Source organism: Macaca thibetana, chromosome 6 (genome assembly GCF_024542745.1).
Source record: "Macaca thibetana thibetana isolate TM-01 chromosome 6, ASM2454274v1, whole genome shotgun sequence".
NCBI classification, from domain to species: Eukaryota; Metazoa; Chordata; class Mammalia; order Primates; family Cercopithecidae; genus Macaca; species Macaca thibetana.
In genome coordinates, this window is record NC_065583.1 from 55,106,516 (window position 1) to 55,134,299 (window position 27,784).

Below are 27,784 nucleotides of genomic sequence, written 5' to 3' on the forward strand. Positions count from 1 at the left end.
CAGGATGATTACATTGGACCTTTCCCCATTGGGGAAATAAATTTGTCTTCTTTGGGATAGACCTACGTTTTTGGTATTGATCTGCCTTCCTTGACTGTAATGTTTCTGCTTAACTCGCTATCAATAGTGACTTCATATTCCACATTATATTGCTTCTAATCAAGAAAGTCATTTCATAGCAAAAGAAGTGTAGCAGTGGGCTTGTGCCTACTTGAATCCACTGTTTTTACCATATTCTTCATTACCAAGAAGCTGCTGACTTAGGGTGATAGCATGACCTCTTGAAGCCTCTGTTAGGCCATCAGGATACACTGCATCTTAGAGGATGCAGTAGGTGCTATGAAGCAGAAACTAATATTTGTGTGCCCTTTATCTAGCAGGAATGTATGGACCCAGGAGTCAAGTTTAGAGGTAGGAATGCTTCTCTCACTATGGATAGGGACAGGAGGCAGAGAAATTCGAGGCAGAAAAGGGTGGGGTACCTAGCAAGGGCCCCACCCTCAAGCCTGGAACCGTGGTCCAAGGTGAGAACTTTACATCCTTGTTTTCCTGCTCAAATGTTGCCTTTTCCAAAACCATCCCTGGCCTTCCCCGTCCCCCATCCTGTACCCATAAAGACCCCAGGCTCCACTGGGAGAGAGTAGAGAAGGGGAGAAGAGAAGAAACAGCTGAGTGTCAGATAGAAGCAGCTTGACTTCAGAGGGACGGCTTGATGGCAGGGTAGGCCTTTGCAGAAGAGTCGTCTGGAGGTTGCTGGACTTCAGGGGAGGAATACCTTCCCTCCCCATCCCGTTTCCAGCTGAGAGCCACTTCCATCAGCACTAAAATCCTCTGCATTCACCTCCCTTCAATTTGTGTGACCTGATTTTTCCTGGACACTGAACAAGAGCTCGGGTGCCACAAGTGCAGACGCTAAAGGCTGTCACACGGACCCTCTGTCCTCGCAGGTGGAGAGCAACCACCTCATGAAAAGGCAGAGGGCCCACTGAGCTGTTTAACACCTAGGTCATCTGCAGACAGCAAAGCTGAATGACCCACTGTAATGCATGCCCTCTGGGGCTTTGGGGGTTGCAGATACTCCCCCACTAGTCATTGCCTTGGGCCCCCATGGAGTTTTGCTCCCATCAACACCCAGAAGCACTCGCTCTGGCTCCTGCACCCATTCACCTGTATGCTTCCTCTCCCACGAGCGGTTGAGAACTGTGGGCCGAGTAAGCGAGGCACTCCTGTCACTCCTGTCGTGAGGCCTGCAAAAGAGTCAGGGAAGATTCCCTGTTTCACTATTACAACTAAAAACCCATTTGCAGAATTCTGGCTTCCCATCTGTACAATTCTGAGTTCTGCTGGTTTGGAGGTTTTCATTTCCAAGGGAAGAATGCTTCCATGAGGGGACATAAATGTTTCCACTGAATTGGAAGCTGAGACTTCCAAATATCCATTTTGGTCTACTTATGCTCTTGAACCAAAATAAGAAAAAGAAGAAGGAGAAGGAGGAGAAGGAGGAGAAGGAGGAGAAGGAAGGAAGGAGAAGAAGGAAGGAGAAGGAAGAAAAAATAGAGAAGGAAAGAAAAAGACATGACCACTGAGAATCCATACCCTTCAGGAATAAAGATTTGGGTCATCCTTAACAGGTAAAGTATTGTGACAAGCTGAGTTTCTGTCTGAGGGCAAAGAAAAGATGAAATGAGTAATGGGAGAATAAAGATGGAAGAAGAAACATATTTTGTGATGAGTTACGGAAAGGAGAATTATAGCAGCTATGCATATTTTCTTCTCTTCCTTTGTGTGTGTGTGTGTGCGCGCGCACATGTGTGCACAAGCATGTGTATGTACGGTATATAGATTCTCAATGAATGTATGTTTTCTTCTTTTCTCTTTTCCTTCCCTTTAGTGTTTTATACAAGTTTTGTCGATGGCTAACTTTACAATCTAGTCATTAGACTACAGAATATTCAGATGGCATTATACCAAATTTGAAGAACAACTAATATAGCTGACAGATGAATGATGTGACTGCCTTCCAGAGATGCATACAATGAATGTTGGGAATTTGTATCTCTTCTTGAGGAAAATGTGAGAATGTCTTCCTTTGTATGAAGGATAATTACATCTTGTAAGAAATATAGAGTCTTCCTCCTTCTCTTATCTTTCTCTTGCTCTGCTGCCCAGGCTGCAGTGCAGTGGCGCGATCTTTACTGCAACCTCCGCCTCCTGGGTTCAAGTGATTCTCCTGCCTCGGCCTCCTGAGTAGCTGGGATTACAGGTTCCCACCACCACACCCAGCTATTTTTTTTCTTTTTGATTTTTAGTAGAGACAGGTTTTTTACCATGTTGGCCAGGCTGGTCTCAAACTCCTGACTTCAGATGACTTGCCCACCTCAGCCTCCCAAAGTGTTGGGATTACACGCGTCAGCCACTGGGCCAGAGTTGTGTTTCTTGTTGCATGAGAGTTCAAATATTTGTAGAAGAGTGTGTGTGTGTGGATGCTGAATAGCCAAAGGGGTGAGTAATAGCCAGTTAACTAAGCTGTTATTATCTCTGTTTGAAGCCCGGCTTTCTTACATTCTGCTTTGTGATGCTAACGCTGAATCTTGAAACTGTATTTTCATTTTGCTAGTAGCTCTGTTAGATTCTGCCAATAGGGCGCACTAGAGAGAGAGAGATGGCTGGCACCTGTGAGGCTGGAGGGCAAGAAGGGGTTGCTCTTTTTTGTTCTCTCCCTAAGAACTTTTTGACTTCTTCCCGTTCTGGTGAGTTTGTCACCCTGACAAAGGCAGCTTATTTCTGTAAGCTGAATCCAGTTTGCAGTCTCCCCAACATTAGCAGAACCAGCCTCATTATGCCTCCTCTGCGACTTTAACACTACCTGGCTGTGCCCCTTCTTCAGAGGTTTGAGCTTCAGCTGCAGGAAGCCCCTCCGCTGAGCTTCTAAACTGTTGTAGTTTTGAGAGGTGACAACGTGCTAGCAGCCCTCGTTCGCTCTCGGCACCTCCTTGGCCTCGGCGTCCACTCTGGCCGTGCTTGAGGAGCCCTTCAGCCTTCCGTTGCACTGAAGAGCCCTTCAGCCCTCCGTTGCACTGTGGGAACCCCTCTCTGGGCTGGCCGAGGCCGGAGCTGGCTCCCTCTGCTTGCGGGGAGGTGTGGAGGGAGGGGCGTCCGTGGGAAGTGGGGCTGTGCCGGGTGCCCGCGGGCCAGCGCGGGCTGGCAGGCCCCATACTCAGAGTGACCAGCCGGCACTGCTGGCCCTGGGCAGTGAGGAGCTTAGCACCCGGGCCAGCAGCTGTGCAGGGTGCGCAGGGTCCCCTAAGCACTGCCGGCCTGCCTGTGCCGTGCTTGAATTCTCCCTGCGCCTCAGCCGCCTCCCCATGGGGCAGGGTTCAGGACCTGCAGCCTGCCATGCCGGAGCTGAGCCCCCTGCCCCCACCCCCACCCCCGTGGGCTCCCGTGCAGCCTGAGCCTCCCTGAGGGGCGCCACCCCATGCTCCGTGGTGCCAGGTCTCACTGACTGCCCAAGGGCTGAGGAGTGCGGGCATGCAGCGGGGAATTGGCGGGCAGCTCCACCCACTGGCCCCAGCACGGGATCCACTAGGCAAAGCCAGCTGGGCTCCTGAGTCCCGTGGGGACTTGGAGAACTTTTATATCTAGCTGGAGGATTGCAAATGCACCAAGCAGCACTTTGTGTCTAGCTCAAGGTTTGTAAATGCACCAATCAGCACTCTGTGTCTAGCTCAAGATCTGTAAACCCACCAATCAGTGCTCTGTGTCTAGCTAATCTAGTGGGGACTTGGAGACCTTTTGTGTGTAGCTAAAGGATTGTAAATGCACCAATCAGCACTCTGTGTCTAGCTCAAGGTTTATAAACGCACCAATCAGCACCCTGTCAAAATGGAGCAATCTGCTCTCTGTAAAATGGGCCAATCAGCTCTCTGTAAAATAGACCAATCAGCAGGATGTGGGTGGGGGTGGGGGTGGGGGGTGGGGTCAGATAAGGGAATAAAAGCAGGCTGCCCCAACCAGCAGTGGCAACCTACTTGGGTCCCATTCCATCTTGTGGAAGCTTGGGTTTTTCACTCTTCAAAATAAATTTTGCTGCTGCTCACTTTTTGGGTCCACGCTGTGTGTATGAGCTGTAACACTCACCGCGAAGATCTGTAGCTTCACTCCTGAAGTCACCAAGATCATGAACCCACCAGAAGGAACAAACTCGGGACACACCATCTTTAAGAACTGTAACACTCACCGTGAGGGTCCGCGACTTTATTCTTGAAGTCAGTGAGACCAAGAACCACCAATTCCAAACACAGTTTCAGCCACTTCTCTTTTGTTCTCCCAAACCTAGATTTGCCACTTCCATGCTTTCTTAGTGTTCTGTTTCCCTTTTCTGTTACCAAGTTAACAATTTTTTCTACTTGGTTCACAATTCTGAATGTTGAGTTTTCTGTGATGTGGGACTTCCATCGCCACTCAAGATGGAGTAACAGGTGCTAGATTTGACTTACCTGAAACAACCAAAAAACCCAGACAAAATATATGAAACGAATGGTGTTCAGGACACTGGAAATTAACTAGTGAAGGACAGTGATGTCTGAGAGAAGGGAAATAGTGGAGATGAGCCTCTGATTGCCCGGCTTACTGCATTGAGGGTTTTCAGGCTGCAGTGTAGGGAGGGGAACCCAGGCAGAGCCCAGGGATCTCCTTGAGCTCCAGAAATGGAGCTGGGAGTTGGCCAGGTGGTGGAGTTTGCATAATAGAGCATCAGAAAGAGCTTCTCTTAGAAAGACATAAAGAGAATAAAGATACAAGCCAAGGTCTGGGAGAAAATATTTGCAAATTGAATATCTGATAAAGGACTTTAGTCCGAAATATATAAAGAACTTTCAAAGCTCAATAATTAGAAAACAATCCAGTAAAAAATGGGCAAAAGATTTAAACAGAACCTTTACCAAAGAAAATATACAGATAGCAAATAAGTCCATGAAGAAGTGCTCAACATCGACAGTCTTTAGAAAAATGCAAATTAAAACTACAATGAGATACCAGAACACACCTATATCATTATGTCTAAAATTTAAAAGATTGATATCACGTGTTGGTGAGGGTTTTGAGGAACTGGTGCTCTCACCCTGCTTGTGGAAATGTTAAATGCTATACTTTGAAGAAGCAATTTGGCAGTTTTTTCTGAAGTTAAACATATATATATATATATATATATATATGTATATATATTTTTTTTTTTTTCTTTTTCTTTTTTTGAGACTGAGTCTCCCTCTGTTGCCCAGGCTGGAGTGCAGTGGCATGATTTCTTGGCTCACTGCAACCTCTGGCAACCAGGTTCAAGTGATTCTCGTGCCTCAGCCTACCAACTGGCTGGGAGTACAGGTGCGTGCCACCGTGCCCTGCTAATTTTTATATTTTTAGTAGAAATGGGGTTTCGCCATGTTGGCCAGGCTGGTTTCAAACTCCTGACCTCAAGCAATCTGCCCGCCCAGAGTCCTGGGATTATAGATGTAAGCCACTGAGCCCACCATTGAAGTTAAACATACACGTATCATATGACCCAGCAACTCCACTCCCAAGAGAAATGAAAGTGCATATCCTTACAAAGACTGGTGCCAGATGTTCACAGCAGCTTTATTGGTATTAAGAACAACAACAAAAAACTAGAAACAACCCAAATATCCGTCTACAGGCAAATGGATAAACAGTCTGTGTTATACACATACAATGGAATACTGTTGAGCAATAAAAAGGCATAAACTATTGAAACATGCAAAAAATGGATAAATCTCAAAATAATTATGTTGACAGAAAGAATCCAGACCAAAAAAAGAGTACATGTTATATGGCTCCACTTATATGAAATTCTAGAAAATGCAAACTAATCTACAGAGACAGAAAGCAGATCAGCAGTTGCTTAGAATGGAGAATGTAGGTAGGGGCACGAGAGAAGGATTGTAACGTGGTTTCTCTGAGGGGTGATGGATGTTTATTATCTTGATTGTGGTGATGGTTTCTCGAGTACACGTGTACATAAAAACATAAGATTGTATACATTAAGTATGTGGTTTACTGTATGTAAATTATACATCAACAAAGGTGTTAAAAATGGAGAATAAAACAAATCAGAATGCTGTTAGGATGGTGCTGTGAGACAAAACTGTACAGGTGTTCCTTTTAGCAGCCAACAAATCTACTTCTCTCCTGCATCCATGGCCTTGAACTGCATTTTCACTAGAGAACTTTCAGCTTGGGGCAAAAAATATTTAGCTCTGGGTGTGGGGGAAGATTTTTGTTACTTCCTCCTGTAGCCTATATATGTGCAGAGAGGAAGAAATAGAGTTCACAGCCATAGTCCTCAAATGAAGAAGGAGCAAAGGAGTGATAGGGTCACTAACTGGACAGAGCCCGAGAATAAATGGACAAGAGTTTACATAGGCAGATGGACGTCCTTCTGTCTATGATATGCTTAGCATAGGTGCCGTGGTGGCAGGGCAGAGGGATGCAGGCTTCTCTGTATAACATGTTCTCTTACTGCCGTGTATCAGAAGAGGTTTTATAATCATAGTTGTTTTCAGAAAGAACAAAATGAAACTTTCTAGTGGCATTCATAAAGACATAAAAATAATGGGTTGTGTAGCTCATCAAGATCCGTTGAGGCAGGGCGCTGTGGCTCATGCCTGTAATTTCAGCACTTTGGGAGGCTGAGGCGGGCAGATCACTTGAGGTCAGGAGTTCGAGACCAGCCTGGCCAACATGGTGAAGCCCCATCTGTACTAAAAAAACCCCCAAAATTAGCAGGGCATGGTGGCAGGCGCCCATAAACCGGCTGCTCAGGAGACTGAGGCAGGAGAATCACTTGAACCCGGGCAGTGGAGGTTGTAGTGAGCTAAGATTGCACGACTGCACTCCAGCCTGCGCAGTAGAGTGAGACTCTGTCTCAAAAACAAAACAAAACAACAAAAATGATCCATTAGTGAGTTTGTCTGTGAGAAGCAAAGGCCATTTTCCCCTTCCACTTTTCATTACCACTACTGAGATTATTGGTATTGTGGATGCTCCTTGTGTGTGTACAGAAAAAAAAAAAGAGAGGCACTACATAGAGTGGCTAGAAACGGAGATAAGAGAAACTACAAGAGAGAAACAGAATCAGGTCTCTGGTTTTTTTTTTTTTTTTTTTTTTTCAAATTAGAAAAGGACTCAGCGTCTAGACACAACAAAGAAGTGCTGGAAATTCAGTGATCAAAGATGCTTCATGTAATGACTTTTTTTTTAGGCAAGAATCTGGTAGCTTGATAGTAATTAGCAGGGAGAGGTGTAAAAGAAGCATATTAAAATAATACTATATCACTGGGCTCCTTTGTCAGTAGGTCAGGTTATGACCTCAAATGGCAGTATAACTATTACCGATGTGTAGAATTTTGACTTAAAAAATGCTTGAGAGTAAAATCACCTGAGCTATCCGTAACATATTAGTGTCCATATCCTTTAGATCACCAGAAACAAAAAAGTAAGAAAGCATCACCTGCATTTTACTATTGTTAGGATACACAAATCAAAATAGCATATAAGACAACTCATATTTAAGTCAGAATTTTTTTTCTTTTTTGGCCTGACTCCATGAATTTATGAACTTGTGTAAGACAAGGAAAAAGCATTTAAAAAATGTCTCTGGGCTGGGCGAGGTGGCTGACATTTGTAGGTGGATTGTTTGAGCCCAGGAGTTCGAGACCAGCCTGGGCAACATGGCGAAAACCTGTCTCTACTAAAAATACAAAAAGTTAGCTGGGTGTGGTGGTGTGCACCTGTAGTCCCAGCTACTTGGGAGGCTGAGGTGAGAGGATGGGTTGGGAGGTAGAGGTTGCAGTGAGCCGAGATTGTGCCACCCAGCCTGGGTGATGATAGAGTGAGACCCTGTCTGGGAAAAAAAAAAAAAAGTCTCTTGGTTGGTTTCAAGGAATTGCATAAATGAATACCTGGGAAATGCTTTGGAGTATTGTGGAGTATATATAGGAAGGTATCTTAAATGTTTAGCTTGAGAGGGCAACAATAATAATAATAGCATTTCCAGCTTATGGAAGATTGGTAATTTCTATTCACCAAAATAGTATGTATTTAATTATATTATAGATTAAAATATTAGAGTGCATAGAAATAGTATTACAAGTGATAATCTTTTTAAGATTACACAAGTTTTGAAGGGCAAAACATATGGTGGACATTTGCTATTTGGCCATTCAGCATCTGAAACCCCTATGTTAGAATTCCCTACGTTTAAAACCTAGTTGGTAGAGGCGTAAAAATCCCAGATGCTTGCTTTCCCTCGCTTGGTATGCTCGTTAGTATGCAGGCTTAACCTGGATTTCACCATTCGGATCTAGCTGCACCAGATTTTCACTTGGAAGCTAGTAAAGGGAAACAAAACAAACAATAGAATCCGCAAAGCAGAAACAATAACTAAACCTAGGAATGGCAGCGCTCTCTTTCGCTTTGGATGAGTCAACTGTAGTGGTTGTTGGGAAATAAAGTTTCAGGTAAAGAACTAGCAGCCATGCTGTGGGGGTGGCAGTTGTGAGTTCTGATTCCCTGCAGACAGTCACCCAATCTTTTAAATTAACTTATCTGATTAAAAAAAGGTAATGACTGTTCATTATACAAAATCTGTAGGATACAGAAAATGTGTATGGGTTTCTGTGTATGTATGTATGTGTATATATATATATATATATATACACACACACATTTAGGGTTTTCTTCCTAAAATTGGGATCATACCCTATAGTTTTATGTCTTTTAATGCAATTTTTGATATTTTGTATGCCTTTCTTTGACAATGCAATTTTAAATAACTACATCATTTAACTGTCTTCTACTGAATATTTCGACTCTCTAATATTTTGCTGTCAGAGTTTTCAAAGAATATTCTTGCATATAAACTCTACTATACCTCTAATTGTTGCTTTAGGATAAATTCCTAGATGGCAGATTACTAAAACTCAGTGAAATCTGAGCCTTTTTGAGGCTCTTGATATGGTTATAAAGTTGTTCTCCAGAGGTGGCTGACCCACTCTTGAATCACTAATGGGTTTTGAATAGAAAGCATTGACACTGAACTTTAATAAAACTGTAATGTCAGACATGATTTTTTTTTTTTTGAGACAGAGTCTCGCTTTGTTGCCCAGGCTGGAGTGGCAGTGGCAAGATCTAGGCTCACTGAAACCTCCACCTCCTGGGTTCAAGTGATTCTCCTGCCTCAGCCTCCCAAGTAGCTGGGACTACTGTTGCATAAAAATATTTTTTAAAATAATGACTATTGTAGCTGTTATGAAAGCATACTACTTGCCTGACATGGCTATGTGCTTTAGAGACATCATCACATTGACTGATTGACTGAGACAAGGTCTTGCTCTGTCACCCAGGTTAGAGTGCAATGGTGTGATCATGGCTCACTGCAGCTTTAGTCTCCCAGACTTCAGCAATTCTCCTGAGTAGCTGGGACTACAGGCATGCATCACCACACCCGGCTAATTTATTTTTATTTTTAGTAGAAATGGGATCTTGCTACATTGTCCAGGCTGATCTCAAACTCCTGAGCTCAAGCAATCCTCCTGCCTTGGCCTCCCAGAATGCTGGGATTATAGGCATGAGCCACTGCACCTGGCTGACATTATCACATTTAATCCTCACGCTGAAACTTTTTACTGGTACTTTCAACCTCATCAATAAAATGGGGGGATATGGCCAAATATTTTGCTAAAGGTCACATAACTCATGAAATGTGGACTGAGGAATCAAGCACTGTCTTTTTTTTTCCTTTTTTTGACTTCAAAGTTCATTTTCTTTCCTTTAAACCATTGTAACCCAAGAACTTAAATTCCTTGATCAGTTTTGAAATGAATACTTGGGAGGAAGGAAGTATAAGTGAGTTGGAAGCAGTAGATGGCAGGTGGAAAACGAGTTAAAAAGCATAGTAAGTCTTGGTTAAAAGAATTTACCAACTGACAAAACACAGTGTTAGCAGGGCGTTTCAACCAATGAGTATTTATTAAAAGCCAGAGGTGCACCAGGCACAGCTGTCCACTAGGCTAACAGATACAAACGATGTAACCAATTCACTTATTAGCTTATCTGATTAAATAAAATACATTTCATAGAAATGATTATCAAATGCATTGTGGATAGAAACAGAATATCCTTTATACTTAGAGATCTTATGATACCCTAAACAATTATTAATAAAAACCAGCCAACCCATATGGCAAATAGCATACCACCAGTTATTTTATTTTAGTCAGCAAAAGATAAAAACATACAAATTTCATGCTGAAATGGATTTTAGCATTATTGAATGCTGAATACAGACATCCTGTTTCAAAACTACTATCATGGTCCACCAACAGTCTTAAAAATTCAGTGTTTTTCATCCTGTATTAAATCACTATATACCTTTTGGCTTAAAAATTAGGTTTGGTTTCAACATAACTTTAATTTAGTACTTCAGTCACATGCCTCACAGATTCTTGACCAGTTCAATTAACTATTAGTTACAGCAACAAAACAAAACATAAACGGAATGTTAAATCCACCTTGCTTGATATTCTTGCCAAAAAGGAATTGAGAAATTAAGATACACAGGTGATTTAAACCAGAACATAACAGGAGGACTAAAAAAAAAAAAAAAAAAACGACAAAATGTAGATGTTACTTGTTTGAAGCAAACCTGTCCACTTAGAGCCATTTATTGCCTTTTTCAGACTTGTGGCTAATTCTTGAAAGGACCACATTGAGTTCGTCGGTATATGATGTATCCTTTAGTTTGAAAGTCGTTAAGAAGGGTGTAAGGGAGAGGCAGGAGGGTGGGAAGGATGAACAAGGCACAGGGTGGAGTGTTTGCTGATGCCATTATGGTAATTATCCAAGAGAGTGTGTCCGCTGGGCCCTTCCTGAGACCTCCAGAGATGGGTCTGTTTTTTCAGGCAGCAGCAGCAAAATCTTCCTCAGAGAGTCAAGGTCAACTTTTATTGCACAAGAACCAAAATTATTTCCCTCCCTACTTTCCTGAGCTGGAGACCGCCACATGCAATGTCTGGATTCTCATCTGTTTGCGCCTCTGACCAGCAGGGCGCACTCAAACAAAACACCCCGGGAAGCACCTTCTTCAAAGGGAAACATGAGGTATTCCGAAGGTCCAATCAATCTGGTCGATCAGTCACCATTCTCAAGCAGCTTCTGTAAGTTATTTTGTATCTTGAAATAAAAGAAAAGAAGCTCCTATTATTAAATAGAATGGAATATATTAAGGGCATATTTGCTATAGTCTATATAGCGTTCTAGATTATTCCACTTTGAATAAAAAGCTACAAAAGGGTTAAATTTAGATGAGGCAAATAGATGCTTTTTCATAAACTAGAACTCTGGCAATCCACTTTTTCTTTGGGACATGGTCTCACTCTGTCACCCAGGCTGGAGTGCAGTGATGTGATCATGGTTCACTACAGCCCTGACTTCCTAGGCTCAACTGATCCTCCCACCTCAGCCTCCCAAGTAGCTGGGACTTCAGGTGTGCACCATCATGCCTGGCCAATTTTTGCACTTTTTGTATAGACGGAGTTTCATCATGTTTCTCAGGCTGATCTAGAACTCCTGGGCTCAAGTGATCCTCCTGCCCCAGCCTCCCAAAGTATTGAAATTACAGGTGTGAGCTACCATGTCCAGCTTACAATCTACTTTAAAATGAGAGAATATAGTGCTTTAAAAAAAAAGAGAGAATGGCAGAAAGATGAAAATATCAGTAGAGACTGAGATAAATGAGACGAAAGAAAAAGAACAAGGAACTGGCAACACCAGTGTGACCCAAATGCATTAGAAGACAATAGGAAATTGGTCTTTACACAACCCATTTGATGGTTTTAATCAGACAAATGCCACGTAATAATGTTTAACACTCCTGTTACTCCAATTAGCTATTATTATTTAACATTTCCAAGAGGGTTGTGGATTTCACAGGGACAGAGACCAACCACATCAGATGTTTGGATCTTAAGACAGGTCCAATGCTGGACATCAAAAATGTTCTCAGTAAATGACTGTTGAATAAAGGAACTTGTAAGAATTCAGAGCGGCTGGGTGCTGTGGCTCACGCCTGTAATCCTAGCACTTTGGGAGGCCAAGGTGGGTAGATCACGAGGTCAGGGGTTCGAGACCAGCCTGGCCAACATGGTGAAACTCTGTCTCTACTAAAAATATACAAATTAGCTGGGTGTGGTGGCGGGCGTCTGTAATCCCAGCTTCCCAGGAGGCTGAGGCAGGAGAATTGCTTGAACCTGGGAGGTGGAGCTGGCAGTGAGCCAAGATTGTGGCACTGCACTCCAGGCTGGGTGAAAGAGCAAGACTCTGTCTTGCGGGGAAAAAAAAAAGAATTCAGAGCAAGGAATTCTCAACAACCAGCCCTGTGATGGGAGTAGAAACCTTGCAGATCAAAAGAAAGAACATATTGTTTATTAGAGGAACAGTCTGTGATGTCCTATGGGTGTTCTCAGGTGAGTGAGGAGGAAGGGGACCTGATATGTAAGTGCCAGCAAAGGCATGCCTGCTCCTGAGTCACACAACACCACACAAAGACAGGCTTTACACATGAAACCATGGGCCAGGGAGCCGAACTAGCAGGATGAGTTATGTGGCTAGTAAGCGGTGGAGCAGGGATAAGAACAAAGGCCTGACTCCAATATTTATGCTCTTTCTACTATACTGTTCCACCATTAATTCCACTTCCAGAACTAAGAAAATAAGTGTTTACTTCAGTTCCCATAAAAGACATTGCCTTTCCCCCCCAACTTTCCTACTTTGTTTCTTCCTCATGTATCCCTCAGGACGAAAGATAAATGGAAAAACAGGAGTGGGAGGTAGAAAAAGGGATAAAACAAACAACTGATATCCCAAATCCACAAAACACACCTATGATGACACACACACAAAACCCAAAAGTAAAACAAAGGAGGGAAATAAGCAATTTACATAGGAAAACCCAAATGGCCAATAAATATATGAGATGTTCAGCCTCAGTAATAATTACGAAAATACAATTGAAAACCACAATGAGATCCAGCTTCACCCTATCTGACTGGTAGTGGGAAGGCTGAATGGACTAGGATGGTACTTTGGGAAGAAACTTTGAGGAGACATTTGAAGACAGACTTCACGGGATTTGCCAACTAGTCAATCAGTGGCAGGTGAAAAGAGGGAGTTAAAAATTATGCTTAGATTGCCAATGAGGATGACTGGAAAAGCAGTGATGCCATGAACAGAAATAGGGAAGTTATAAGCACAGAAAGATCATGAGGCTTAGACATCACTGGCCCCCGAAGGCGAGAAGAAGGAATTGCTGGTATGGAGTATAAGACCTCCACAGTGTGGAGCTGCTATTTCACCGGCAGGCTGTGCTGCACTAGCGTCCAGCTGCCTCTGAGGAAAGGTGCAGATGAGTCAAAAAGAGCACGGGTGTGGCCTGGTACCTCTTTTTTAATACTTAGGTTCTTTTGAGCAATGTGTGCAACTTCTAACTTTTTAGAACATCAACACATGCATTTTGGCCCCAAATCCACTTTTTACTGAATCAGTTTCTGCTTTGAGACAAAGGTGGTCTCCACCGGTGCTCCTGTAAACCTCCCCGGCCTCCCTGCTAGGCTGTCTGAACCCTGCACAAGACCCGAGGCTGCTGGCCTGCTGTGAACAAGCCCTTCTGTTTTCAGTTCCCTGATTACAGAACGTGGTGTCCTGGCCGGGCCCGGTGGGAGAGTGGGAAGAAACACAAAAGAAGGCAGCAGGATCCCATGTGTTTCTAATCCAAAGAATATCACTGGTATGTCAGAGTGAACAAAATTGAAAATGAATACTACTCCATTCTCTGGGTTGCATGAAAGCCAAACATTTGTAAGCATTTCATTAAAAAAAATCATTTTTCTTCAATTCTCAGAAATTAATGGTTTAAAAAGGAAAAAAAGCTAACCCATACCTTCTCTAGGTTGATTCTCGATGTAAGAACTTTCCACATTTGCCCATAAATACAATGATTTAATATGAATTATCTGACCTGACTTGGTTTAGAACGTAAGTTTGGAAATTCCTTTGCTTTTAATACTTTAGCTATTAAATACTAACATTGAGTGTAGAAAAACAAAGATAATTTTACTCATTTGTATTTAATATGAAATTTTACTAATTTGTATTTAATATGAAGAAATACATCTTCCCAAGTAAGCATAACTGTACTATGATGTAAAGCTACCAAATACTGGGCATTTGTGACAGCAGTTCTAACTGAACACTGGATTCTTCTCTCTAAGCCTTTCCTGAAGGATTAGAGTAAAAACAAAGTAGTTATCAGATAAAGGAGAAGAAAATAAGACATGTAAATCAGGTTTATTTCTGGGATATTTCTGGCATGCCTATCTTCTTCTCCAGCTCACTCTCCTGCTGCCTTCTAAGAATGCCACAAGCTAAGGACAGATTTGCCCTAGCGTTGTTTGGACTGTAGACACTTTGAGATAAAGGTACATCTGTGGCCTTATCAACAAAGCCTAAAGCTGAATTCTGAGGAACAGTAAAGCAGAGAGCTTCTAAGCACAACTTTGCAGTCAGACAGGCCTGGTTCAGGTTCTAGATCTGCTGACTTTATTTACATATTTTTCTTCTAATGTTCTCTCAGCAGACTCAAGTCTGCTGCCTTTCTAGGTGTGTTACTTTCAGCAAGCTAATTTGATACTCTGATTCTTCTCCTATCAGATAGGGAACAATGACGCCTATCTTCCATGGTTCTAATAGGGCTTACATGCAATATTTTATGTATGGGAGCGATCAGCCTGGGTGGAGTTGGGGCTGTACTTTCTGGCCAAGCCAGTGGTTGGTCTCCAGTTCACTCCCTACTACGTCCCTACACTGAGCTCTGATGTCAGAGGTCACTTACTATTGGGCCCTGTGCTATTAAGTAATATGTCTAATCAAGGAGGAAAAACAAAAGACCCGCAAGACTATGTATTTCAGGGAAAATGAGATTAAAACTTGTTTCTTTGTGGAAATAAAAAATATTTTTCACATTTACTATGAAAAGCCCCCTGCCCGGGTTGATCATGTAGGTTTATTGCGGCACACTAACGGTGTCTGAGTGTGTAATCCCTGACCTGACCTAGGACAATCAATAGGCACTACTGTGACTGCCCCCATACACAGGAAAGAAATAGGTCACCTTTTCTAATTTCACTATGTTAGCTGTAAGCTCTTGACAGAGAACTTCCACATTGAATTGTACTTGTGATCCCAGGCCAGATGGTGCTGCCTGTCTGTAAGAAAAAAGAGAAAAATTATTAAGGGCAGGGATGACAAGGAAAGAAGTGGAATGAACACATTTAAAATTGATTCGAACAGAAAATTGGTTTATAATAGAAGAGAGTGAACATTTCATTTGTTAATATTAGACAAAGCCCTGCAGTAATCCGCAACTCCAGGCTAGATGTTTAGGGAACTAATTCCTAAAGGCTCAGCTGGAAATCTCTTAAGCTATTTTTAAGTGGATATGGTGTGTTTCGGCTTCCAAACAAAAATCAGGCAATTATTTTCAAGCACGTGGTTTCTTAGAACCCTTTTATTAACCCCTAATATCCTCTCTGTCTCTACCAGAGCATAAACTTACAAGAATGATTGCACTTTTCAGCTATTTATACTAGAACTTTAAAAGTTTAGGAATGTCTTTATCTAGTTAATCAAATGTCCCTTGAAATGTGAGACTTTTGTAGTTCCTTCTTTGAGATTTATCATACAGCTATAATTGTCCTTGTCTTATAATCAGGCATGAGCCACTGTGCCTGGCCTGGAGTCACTTCTTGTCTTTATGTACATTAACTTTTTGAACAAGATGGGAGAAAGTAAGGGCAGAGTATGAATCCATACCAAACTGTTTATTAGGCTTTTGTATTTTATTAGTTCAAGTGTATATTTATGGTTCAAAAATAACCTGTATACCTGCATACATGTAAGCCACCTAAAGGTAATTCCTACAGAGTAAAGAAAGGTCCTAGAATGGTATAACACAGTATTTCTCAAAGTACAGAGCTCAGACCATTGCCATCAGCACGACCTGGGAACTTGCTGCAAATGCAAATTCTCAGGCCTCATGCCAGACCTACTATATCAGGCACTCTGGAGATGAGCCCTGAAATCTGTTTAAACGATTCTAGATAATTCTGATGCAAATTAAAGTTTGAGAGCCACTGGTAGACTGAGGAGCCCATGGTTTTTGTAGTTATATACACCTGCAGCTGATTCTGCAAACCGTAAGACATTAAACTAATTATTACTCTGAGTCTCAGTTTCTTCATCTGTAAAATGGGAATAACAGCTCTATTCTAAAGTTGTGATGAAAATGTAATGAGGAAAAATCATTTGTATTTGTATGTGTATGTATTCATTCTAATAGAGTTTTTAGCATGTGGTGGATACTCTGTCAGGAAATATCTCTACTTCAAAAACTTGGGCTAAATGTACACTTTCTAACATAGCATAAATTATTTCACTTTTTAGGCAACGTGTCAAAATCTTCATGTAAATAGGTTTAAAGAAAAGAGCTCTATGTCTGAAAAGGTTTAATTAGGCCAGGCATGTTAAAAAAAAGACTGATGGAAAATCTTCACAGACACATTCAACTAATTACTAGTGACATTGATCTTGACAGTGGTCAAGAGTTTTGTAAATAAGTGAGTTAATATAAAAAGTTATACATGATCAAATGCGCCGAGTTTCTTGAATTGCTTCTTTCTCTGAGTGTCTTGGTTAACTGCCATTTTACTAAGGTAAACTTGCATGGTTTAAGAAATGGGGCAAGGTCACAACTGCATCTTAGCATATTAGAGCAAGATAATATAAAATGAGGCTTGTTTCTTGCCTTCTTACTAGCAACATTACAACAACTCCAAAATAGTACAGGGTTAGGTCATCCATTTCTAGACCCTCCTACCTTTTTACTTTCCACATATACACTTAACAAAATATCTCATACAGAATGTATCTCCAATTAATGTTTACTAAGAAGGATGCTAAGTTCTGGTCAATTATTACATTAAGCAGAAAGGCAAGCAGATGACAGCACTAGAGGCAATTAGCTTACTCAGTATTATGGGTGTCCACAATGGAGGTTAGTAACCCCAGCTGCTCCTCCAGAGTATTAATTCTGTATCTCATATAGAAGGTCGAGATGATTAGTGCACAGACACTGGAAAGGGATGAAAGAGAAACTTTCATTAGGTTAATGGCCAGGATCTGATGTTCATAAAACAACTCAGTGCCAATGTGATACACTTGAGGCAAGGCATTTTCCAAAATAACTTGGTAAAGAGATTTTAAAAACATCCTTTCTAAACAGGCTGATGCTTGTTATAAAACTTACAGCTAGAAGAGACTTAAAATCCTCTAGCCCAAGTCCCTCAATTTGCAAATAATGGCCCTTCTAATAGCATTGGTCAGAGCCAGACCCAAGTTGGAGTAGCGAGCCAGCGTTCCTCCTCCCTGCGGTACTACCGTCCTCTGCTAGAGGAGCCTGGGCAGACAGTCCCAGTCGTGTTCTCTGGTGACTCCCTCCTTTATCTGGAAACTAGACTGGGCATATTTTCCTTGGTTGGGAGGAACAGCCTAGAACTGGGTCAGGCTATTTTCAGAAGAACAATCGGTTACACACTGGAAGTTAAAAAAGTCGATGCCTACATTTTTGGTAAAGGGGATGAGGATAACATTTTCAAGTTGTGTTGGCCCCTGTTCAGGGGACATGGGACAGATGGCAAAACAAAATTACAGCTAGATAGAAGGAATAGGTTCTAGTGTTGAATACCACTGTAGAATGACTAAAGTTAACAATGACAGAGTTTCAAATAGCTAAAAGAGGATATTGAATGTTCTCAACACAAAGAGATGATAAGGGTGATGGATATGCTCATTACCTGGATCTGATGAGTATACATTATATGTATCAAAACATCACTATGTACTCCATAAATATGTACAATGATTATATGTCAAAAAAATAAAAACAATAACAAGGGTAAATATATTTCATAATTTACAGAGCAATTTCCCAACTAATGGTACCCACTCAGAACTTAGTCCTCTGCAGGGTTTGGCACAACCACGAAAATGTGACCTAAGCCTAAGGAAAAAAAGCTGAAATAGGAGACAGAAATTGTTAAAGTAAAGATGTGGGTCACATTTCAGACAATTGAGATTTACAGTCGGTCTCGGCAATGTGAAGAGATTACTCCTTTAGCGAATGAAATCATTTTCTTAGTCACAGTAAATTCATGTACTTACACAATTGCATAGAATATAAGAATATGGTGAAGCATGGGACATTTCTGAGACTTGACTTTATGTAAGATTCCAACAGTTTCTGACAGACCTGTTGGGTGGAAAACAAAAAACAACTGTTTAAAACCATAACACACTTCTTTTATCCAGCAATATCCCTATATAGGGTACTTGAGAGAGGTAATTATTCCCAGGTAAAAGAAATCAGAGAAAATATCCACTGAAGCCTCCCAGTTGTCATTTTAACCAGTAGTTACAATTCCTTCCAACACAATTCATTGATTTACACACCTATCCACAGCCTTCTTTGTGTCAAGCATTGTGCTGGAATCAATGGTGAACAATATAACAATATCCTTGCTCTCTTACCAGTATAGCTAGTTATTAGAATAAAAAGTAAATAAGAAATTTAAGTTTTACTGGAAAATTTTTTGTTTTTTGAGACAGTCTCACTCTGTTGCCCAGGTGACAGTGGCGTGATCACAGCTCATTACAGCCTTGACCTCCTGGCCTCAAGCAATCCTCCTGCCTCAGCCTCCCAAGTAGCTAGAACTACAAACATGTACCACACCCAACTGATTTTTAAATTTTTTGTAGAGATAGGGTCTCACTATGTTGCCCAAGCTGGTCTTGAACTCCTTGGACCCAAGCAATCCTCCCACCTCAGCCTCCCAAAGTGCTGGGGTTACAGTAACAGAAATTTTTGAAACATAATCTCATGTATTCAGAATCATGAAGTGACCTCCATGAAGGCTATTCACTTTTGTATCCCCCACTGTAATCATGGAACTGGGTACTGGTTGCTAAATGAATAAGTGAATTAATATGCAAAGACCTATAATACAAAGGGAGGAAAGGGAACATGAAGAGCAGTCATAAGGTGAAACATGAGGACCCTTTAAAAGTTACAAATAGGCCAGGTGTGGTGGCTCACGCCTGTAATCCCAGCATTTTGGGAGGCCAAGGAGGGTGGATCACAAGGTCAGGAGTTCGAGACTAGCCTGACCAACATGGTGAAACCCTGTCTCTACTAAAAATACAAAAATTAGCGGGGCATTAGCCGGCTCAGGAGGCTGAGGCATGAGAATCACTTGAACCCAAGAGTCAGAGGTTGCAGTGAGCCGAGATTGTGTCATTGCACTACAGCAGCCTCGGTGACAGAGCAAGACGCTGTCTAAAAAAGAAAAAAAGTTACAACCAGACGTCTCCAACCCTTCTAAAAAACCCCCTCACAAGACCTCCATTCCTTACCCTGTGCAGGGAGACTCTTGGCTTTTCCTTCAGGTACTCTGTTCACATGGGCATCTGCCCGAGTTGGCTTTGCTTCTCCCTTGGAGACATTCAGAACTGTTTGGGATTCTGTCACATGGAAATCTACTAAGCCAAAACGGAGCTGGGTAAGTTTTCTCTCCAATGTATTTAAAACAGGATTAATCACCAAGTAAATCAATCCCTCAACATGCATGATGGTCAAGAACATGAATGGATCATCTCACAAGTTAGTTGTGGTGGCTGGGGGCTGAAACTGAATGCTTAAGCAAATAAGTAATAAAGTGATATAAGGATAGTCTTTCATTTTCCAACTAACTCACATAGATAATTTGGCTATAACAATTAAAAATATTATTGAAATAAGAGGGAAGAAAATAGGCCAGGCGCGGTGGCTCACACTTGTAATCCCAGCACTTTGGGAGGCCAAGGTGGGTGGACCACGAGGTCAGGAGTTCGAGACCAGCCTGATGAACATGGTGAAACCCCATCTCTGCTATAAACATACAAAAATTAGCCGGGCTTGGTGGCACATGTCTGTAATCCCAGCTACTCGGGAGGCTGAGACAGAAGAATCGGTTGAACCCGGGAGGTGGAGGTTGCAGGAGCCAAGATCGTGCCATTGCACTTAGGCCTGGGCAACAGAGAGAGACTCCGTCTCAAACAAACAAACAAAAACAAAAAAAAAAGGGAAGAAAATATTATGTTTTTCTCTCTCAACTACCCCAATATTAGGTCTATTTAAGAGACCTCTGTTAAATATGCATAAAAGGAAACGAATTTTTACCACATAGGCAATTCTTTTCCCTCAAACTCTCAAGGCATCCTTTCTCCAGATTCCATTCCTGATTTTTAGCTAGGAAGACAATGTGGCTTTTTTTTTCTTTCTTTTCTTTTCTTTCTTTCATTCTTTTTTTTTTTAAGGGGGTTGGGTGAGGATGTTTTGCGGGGAATTAAATTTTAGTCAAAATACAACAATTTCCCAAACCTCGAGAGTTCTCAGATTCAGGAGTTTGAGAACCAGAACTGCTGTATCCTTCCATGTCTTGCCTTCTTTGTTGAACCACTCCATCCAGATCTGAGAATTCATCATTGAAATCCTGAAAGGAAACAGTGAAATGAAGACAGGCTGATTTTCCCTTAGTAAACAGGCAGGCCTTTGTACCTCCCAGCCCTTTCACCTAGGCCTGACCTATAAAACATAGAACAGAAGGAAGGATTACCCCATATGATTGGGATTTTCGCAACAGATCACCGAGTGTCTGGTTACTGAAACAGATTTTTCAGGCAGTTAAAATTCTGTCAACAAACAGTGGCCAACTTGTTTAAAACAACAAATGTCTGGAAAAACACCCAGAATGCCAATAATTGAGAAGCATCCAGTGTGAAGCTGAAGAGGTTTCATTAGCACTTTGTAATGAGAAAACCTGATTACTATACACATATATAAGAGAAAAAATAGAAAGCTTTAAATCCAAGTTCAAATATGTAGACAGAGAGAAAGATACTACTAGATTATAGTTTTTTTTTTTTTTTTTTTTTAAAAAGTATTGGAAACAGAAAAGGAAAAATGGCTTTAGCAAATTAGGCCCTGAAAATAAAGTTTAAGCTTTTTTTATTCCCTCAACTAAATCAAAACAGGGTTAGTGCTAGTACATTTACATTTTAGAAAGATGATGGAGGAGTAAGGGAAAAAGCACAGGCGTTCTACTTTGTATTCTATTGGTTCCCCAAAGTGCTTAAGAACGGAAGAGACAAATGGTGTCATTAAAATGTCCTGGCAAAGGTACAATTAGGCTGAGCTTTTAACAATTTAGTCAGCTGCCAGATGAAGAAGAGACTCATCTTGTAAGCAAATTACCAACCTTTCACCTTGAACTAGCTGTCTTTTGTTCATCTCAACACTCATTTCGATTTCATACAAGGATTTATAGGAGAAGGAAGATTGAAAATTTCTTCAATTTAATGATTTCTTGAATGCCTATCTTGTATCAGGCAGTATGCAAAGCTCCTTACATACATGATTGCATTTAATCTTCACAGCCACATCATGAAGCTGGCATTTTAATGGATGAAGAAACTGAGTCAAAGCAGTTACAGAGCTTGCCTGATGATATAACATAGCTGGGTGGAGCCCAGATTTAAAACCAGGTTTCTTGGATTCCAAATCATATGTGTTACATTATATTTTGTGCTGCTTCCCACTACTGTTTTTCAAGGTAGATTTTTAAGAAATTGAGATAAAATTCAGGTAACATAAAATCCACCATTTAAAAGTATACAATTTAGTGGTGTTTAGAATATTCACAATGTTGTACAACCATGGCTACAATCTTGTTCTGAAATATTTCCATCACCCCCCAAAGAAAGCCCATACCCATTAGCAGTCACTTTCAATTTCTCCCTCACCCCATTCTCTGGCAACCACTAGTTTACTTTCTGTCCCTATGGATTTGCCTGTTCAAGATATTTCATATAAAGGTAATCATAGAGTATGTGGCCTTTTTGAGTCTGGCTTCTTTCACTTAGCATGCTGCTTTCAAGGTCCATCCATGTTGCTATATTGTTGCTGGTATCAGTACTTCATTTCCCTCTTTTTTTTTTAGATGGAGTCTCATTGCACCATCCTCCAGGCTGGAGTGCAATGGGGCGATCTCAGCCCACTGCAACCTCTGCCTTCCAGGTTCAAGCAATTCTCCTGCCTCAGTCTCCTGAGTAGCTGGGATTATGGGCACCCGCCACTAGGCCCAGCTAATTTTTTGTATTTTTTAGTAGAGACAGGGTTTCACTATGTTGGCCAGGCTGGTCTCGAACTCCTGACCTCACGATCTGCCCACCTCAGCCTCCCAAAGTGCTGGGATTACAGGCGTGAGCCACCACGCCCAGCCCTTAATTTCCTTTTTATGGTTGAATAATATCCCATTGTATGGGTATTTAAAAAATTTATTAATCAGTTGATGGACATTAGGCTTTTCCCCACCTTTTGGCTATTACGAATAACGCTATTAACATTCTTGTACAAGTGTTTGTGTGAATACGCTTTCAGTCCCATTACTTTTAAACTGTTCTCAAAAAAAGATTTGTGGGAGATGTTGAAACCATGGGCTCATATTGCTTCATTAATGTTGAATATTTATAATCATTTGAATGATATGGCTGGAACTCTCTTGGGAAAACATTATAACCATTATGGGTACAAATCTTACACAAACAGAGGGAGCTACTTCCCACTGGAGATTTACTCTACAGTTTACAAAGTCTAAGGGAATGAATCAATCTTTACCTGTCACTTGGGCTTTATAGCTTTCTTTTCTTTTCTTTCTTTTTTTTTTTTTTTTTTTTTTTTTTTGAGACTGAGTCTGGCTCTGTCGCCCAGGCTGGAGTGCAGTGGCCGGATCTCAGCTCACTGCAAGCTCCGCCTCCCGGGTTTACGCCATTCTCCTGCCTCAGCCTCCCGAGTAGCTGGGACCACAGGCGCCCGCCACTTCGCCCGGCTAGTTTTTTTGTATTTTTTAGTAGAGATGGGGTTTCACCGTGTTAGCCAGGATGGTCTCGATCTCCTGACCTCGTGATCCGCCCGTCTCGGCCTCCCAAAGTGCTGGGATTACAGGCTTGAGCCACCGCGCCCGGCCTTTTTTTTTTTTTTTAACAGTTAATTCTGAGCATATTTGTCTTCTCTTCTAAGTTGTGAAGTCTCTGAAGGCATGAATTAGTTTTAATTTTTCCTGGTATCCTACAGCGTGCACTAGCATGGTGCCTTGAACACAGAAGACATTTAAGGATTTGTGGGATGACTCAGTCCTACCTCAAATAGATGTGTGAATCCCTCTAAACCAATATTGACAGGCAAACAGAGCAAGACTTTATGAATGCCTTCACTGACCAGTAACTCACCAAGACAGTCTACTAGGTGTTTCTTTCTTTTTGCAGGACAACTCTTCAATTACTTGGAAAAAGTTTATGGCTACTATGGTTTCCTCTTCTTCAAGACAGATATGCCCTGTTTCTTCAACTGTACCTCAAATATTTTGGTTCTAAGCTCTTCCCACACCCTGGTCATGGTGTAAGCACAAGTGTAACTGTGGGACATATTCCCTTTCTTTTGCATTTAGATAGTTATGTAGGCAACTTACCAGAGGCAGAGATGACGGGCGGTCTGCTCGGAAACTGTTTTCAGCAGAAGATGGATTGGGACTGTTACCAACACTTGTATTCTGAAATTATTGGAACAAAGCGAAAAACCAGATTAACAATGAAACCATAAGAAATACAGAAGAGAGATAGTAATTGAGGCTCAGGGACATCATACTCACTTCTAAGTGTCCACACACAGATTTTAGTAGTTTGTAAGTTGAATCTCTGGAGAGTAAGGAGACAAATATGTACTGAAAAACAAAACAGGATAATTATGAATAGATATTACCTGATGAGAAGTGAGAGTTGAGAGTTCAGAAAAGTATCTGTATACAGCTTTTTCACTTTCAAACAACATGGACCGCTCTTTGATCTACATTCTCACTCCTCTCACCCAAATATTCCATTTTTATTCCATTTCTGGAATAAAGCAAACATTCTCCCATAAAAACAACAAAATTTTCAAACCCAATTTAAGAGTAATCAATACATGTAGGGCAAAATGAAGGCTCCAAAAGCCTGTCATTGGTGCCACAAACAAGCCCAGAGAAGAAAAGGCCTGGACATTAAAAAAAGGCCAGTGACATTCACTAGATCCCCTTTAAAATCTCTCTCCCTCTGTTTTTGTTGTTAAGGGTATTTAACAATTCCCGAGGGTCCGCCTTCTCTGCTCTGACCTAGATTTCCACTGAAAACTTCCCAGTGGCTCTAATAGGCTAGCTCTCTTTCATGCCACTTCCAGATTCTTCCTTGTACAAATATGGAGATTTTCGAGTGGAGACTTATAAGTGAGCCATGGGAAAGAAGTAAAATCGAAGCTAGACGAATCATGTGAAGACAAATGACATGAGGAAAAATGATTTTACCATAAACAATATGTTCAGAAAATATAAAAATCTACTTTTTTTCCCATCTATTTATGTCATAGAATGTTTTCAGACCTCCTTTCCATGAGTTTGCGATTATCCTTCTCATTTACCAATGAGGGAACTTGAATTATTTCCAAGCAAGTACTATATTCCAAAGTAATTAATATTGTGGGTTCTGGCATCAGGCAGATCCAGTTGCAAATTCTGGCTCTGACACTTACTAAGTGGGTGACATTGGGAAAACTGCTTAACCCCTCTAACTTTCAGTTTTCTTAATAACAGTTATCCATTACAGGGTGGTAGCAAGAAAATATAAGAAAAGCATTAGTGTATGGCCTGACAAGGAGGAAATACTGATGAGTGTTGGCTATTAGTATTTTTAAAAGATCCCCAAATAGATATTAACATATCTTCTAGCTTATCAGAATGGTCTCTTTTATCTTTCCTTCTTTCTTCTTCTCTCTACAAGTTTTCTAGTATGGTTAGAAAGGAAATCTATAGCCAGTCACGTTGGTTCATGCCTGTAATCCCAACACTCTGGGAGGCTGAGGCCGGGGATCACTTGAGCCCGGGGAATTTGAGACCAGCCCTTGGCAACATAGCAAGACCCCATCTCTATTAAAAAAAGAAAGAAGAAGAAAGGAAAAAGGAGAAATGAAATCTATAGAATGTAGATTTTATGCTTTCATAGAAATAATAGGTAACAGATTAAAAAAATTTCACGTGAAAAGTAACCACTCCACTCCCTCTTTCTTGCCAAGCTGAAATAAACACCACTTTAATGTAAATGTTTCTGATTGCACATGTCTGGGGTAGCACAATAGTCAATTCAGTTCTGGAATTTCTATGTAGAAGGTAGTTCAGGCAACCTGTTAGTAAAGCAGGTCTAAAAACTGATCCTGCACCTGCAGTTGCAGAGCAGGTGCAAGTTTTATTTATCTGGAATGGCTCTAGGGAGGTATTGACTGAGGTTATGGGGAGGCTGGCCACCCCCACACCAGGAGCTCCTCACTATCAACCTGCTTGCCTCACCCTGTCAGTAAGGTGGTGTTTTGTTGTTGTTCTTTATATATATTTATTACTGTTTTGAGACAGGCTCGCTCTGTCACCCAGGCTGGAGTGAGTGATGCTCGATCTCAGCTCAGTGCAACCTTTGTCTCCTAGTCTCAAACAATCCTCCCACCTCAGCCTCCCCAGTAGCTGAGATCACAGGTGTGTGCCACCACACCCAGCTAATTTTTGTAGTTTTTTGAAGACAGAGGGTTTCGCCATGTTGCCCAGGCTGGTCTTGAACTCCTGGACTCAAGCGATCCACCCGTTTGGGCCTCCCAAAGTGCTGGGATTACAGGTGTGAGCCACCATGCCTGGTCTTGTTCTTGTTCTTTTTCTTGGAGACAGGGTCTCGCTCTGTTGCCCAGGCTGGAGTGCAGTGGCACAATCATGGCTCACTGCAGCCTTTACCTCTTGGGCTCAAGTGATCCTCCTACCTCAGCCTCCCAAGTAGCTGGGATCATAGGCACACACCACCACACCTGGCTAATTTTTATATTTTTTGTAGAGATGGGGTTTCACCATGTTGCCCAGGCTGGTCCCCAACTCCTGGGCTCAAGCAATTCTCCCACCTCAGCCCTTAGCCTCCCAAAGTGCTGGGATTAAAGGCCTGGCCTCCCTTTTTTTTTTTTTTTAAGTTTTTTTCTTCTTTAAGACTATTAAAGGAACTGAATATACCAGTTTAGCCTGATCTAGCAGATGTTAGCCTGACCTAGCTGAAGTTGAGACAGCATTTTATTTTTTTGACCTTGGTCAGGCAAGTATAATTAAGTCAGCAGGAAATTCAAAATTGGCAACACTTCTATGAGAATAAATCACCTTGTGAAGGGAAACAGCACTACATGAATGTCTACAGGCTATAATTTTTAAAATTAGTCTTATAGAATTTTCCTGATTCACCAAAGGAGATGATGATATTTATGGTTTGGAGTCTTGGTCCTTGGCAAGAGGGCCCTCAGGCAGCAGAGCCCAGAGCAGGAGGACAGAGCGAAGGTGCCCTCGCTCCGCTGCATACTCACCCTGTCTGTGACCGTCGCTATGATCAGGGCGTTTGGCACTAGAAGAGCAGTTTTGGTTTTCTTTATTAGGGTTACTGAGAAAGCTGGAATAGAGATCTGAAACAGAATCAGCAAGTTAATGCCAGTTCAGACTTGACAGAACAGCACTTCGAATCTTCACATTAAAGGGAAAAAAAAAAAGTAAACAGAAATCAAAACCAGCAGCAAGCTCCCCAGCCTCCATGAAGAAAAGTCAATCTTACAGAGTGGCAGGGATGTGTCACTGAGCTCCTCAAAATGGTGCTTACTGAGCCGGAGGATAAATCTGAATCATCGATTGGACTGAAGATCTTGGTGGGAAACCTTTATCTTCAGACATGAAAATAGAACGCAAAATGTATATTCATTTTAAAGATAAGCCCAAGGCTCTAAAGAAATTTCAAGCTTCTGGTCATCCACTTTGGGCTAACTTCCACATGCCCCACTCTCCTCTGTCTTTAGGTGCACGTTGGGGGGAAAATGTTAAAAAGCACTGGTATAATAGGACCATCACTGGAGAGAAAACTTGGGACCTGAATTCTTGGCTCAGTTCTTTTTTTTTTTTTTTTTTTTTTTTTTTTTTTTTTTTTTTTTTTTTTTTGAGACAGAGTCTCGCTCTGTCGCCCAGGCTGGAGTTCAGTGACACGATCTCAGCTACCTGCAAGCTCCATCTCCCAGGTTCACGCCATTCTCCTGCCTCAGCCTCTCGAGTAGCTGGGACTATAGGTGCCCACCACCACGCTCCGGCTAATTTTTTAATATTTTCTGTAGAGACGGGGTTTCACCGTGTTAGGCAGGATGGTCTGGAACTCCTGATCTTGTGATCTGCCCACCTCGGCCTCCCAACTTGGCTTAGTTCTGTTACTACAGAACTAAGATTGAGCATCCTTAATCTGAAAATCAGAAATCTAAACTATTCCAAAATCCAAAAGTTTTTGAATGCTGATATTGATGGTCAAAGGAAATGCTCACTGGAGCATTTCAGATTTTGGATTTTTGGATTAGGAATGCTCAGCCAGTTATATATTGGCAGACATTGCAAAATCTGAAATCCAAAACACTTCTGGTCCCAAGCATTTTGGA

The 27,784-nt window shown here is 41.6% G+C and overlaps 2 protein-coding genes across 10 annotated transcripts in view; both read right to left on the reverse strand.

The window, feature by feature from the left end:
- The window catches only part of LOC126957105 (prothymosin alpha-like), a 1,190,772-nt gene that overhangs the window by 41,982 nt on the left and 1,121,006 nt on the right, over positions 1 to 27,784 (reverse strand). The window lies entirely within an intron of this gene.
- GRAMD2B (GRAM domain containing 2B) overlaps positions 10,012 to 27,784 on the reverse strand; it is a 111,641-nt gene continuing 93,868 nt past the window's right edge. For 4 of the 7 annotated variants that reach the window (XM_050794547.1, XM_050794553.1, XM_050794549.1 and 1 more), the window contains 9 exons: positions 26,684 to 26,779; positions 23,925 to 23,996; positions 23,745 to 23,825; positions 20,600 to 20,711; positions 19,594 to 19,719; positions 18,346 to 18,433; positions 17,153 to 17,257; positions 15,239 to 15,332; positions 10,012 to 11,244 (listed from right to left, as the gene is read on the reverse strand). In XM_050794547.1, coding sequence (XP_050650504.1) covers positions 11,203 to 11,244; positions 15,239 to 15,332; positions 17,153 to 17,257; positions 18,346 to 18,433; positions 19,594 to 19,719; positions 20,600 to 20,711; positions 23,745 to 23,825; positions 23,925 to 23,996; positions 26,684 to 26,779 — 816 coding nt within the window. In that variant the 3' untranslated portion in view covers positions 10,012 to 11,202. The remainder of the gene's footprint in view (positions 11,245 to 15,238; positions 15,333 to 17,152; positions 17,258 to 18,345; positions 18,434 to 19,593; positions 19,720 to 20,599; positions 20,712 to 23,744; positions 23,826 to 23,924; positions 23,997 to 26,683; positions 26,780 to 27,784) is intronic. The other 3 variants (XM_050794548.1, XM_050794550.1, XM_050794552.1) reach the window with 1 other exon arrangement.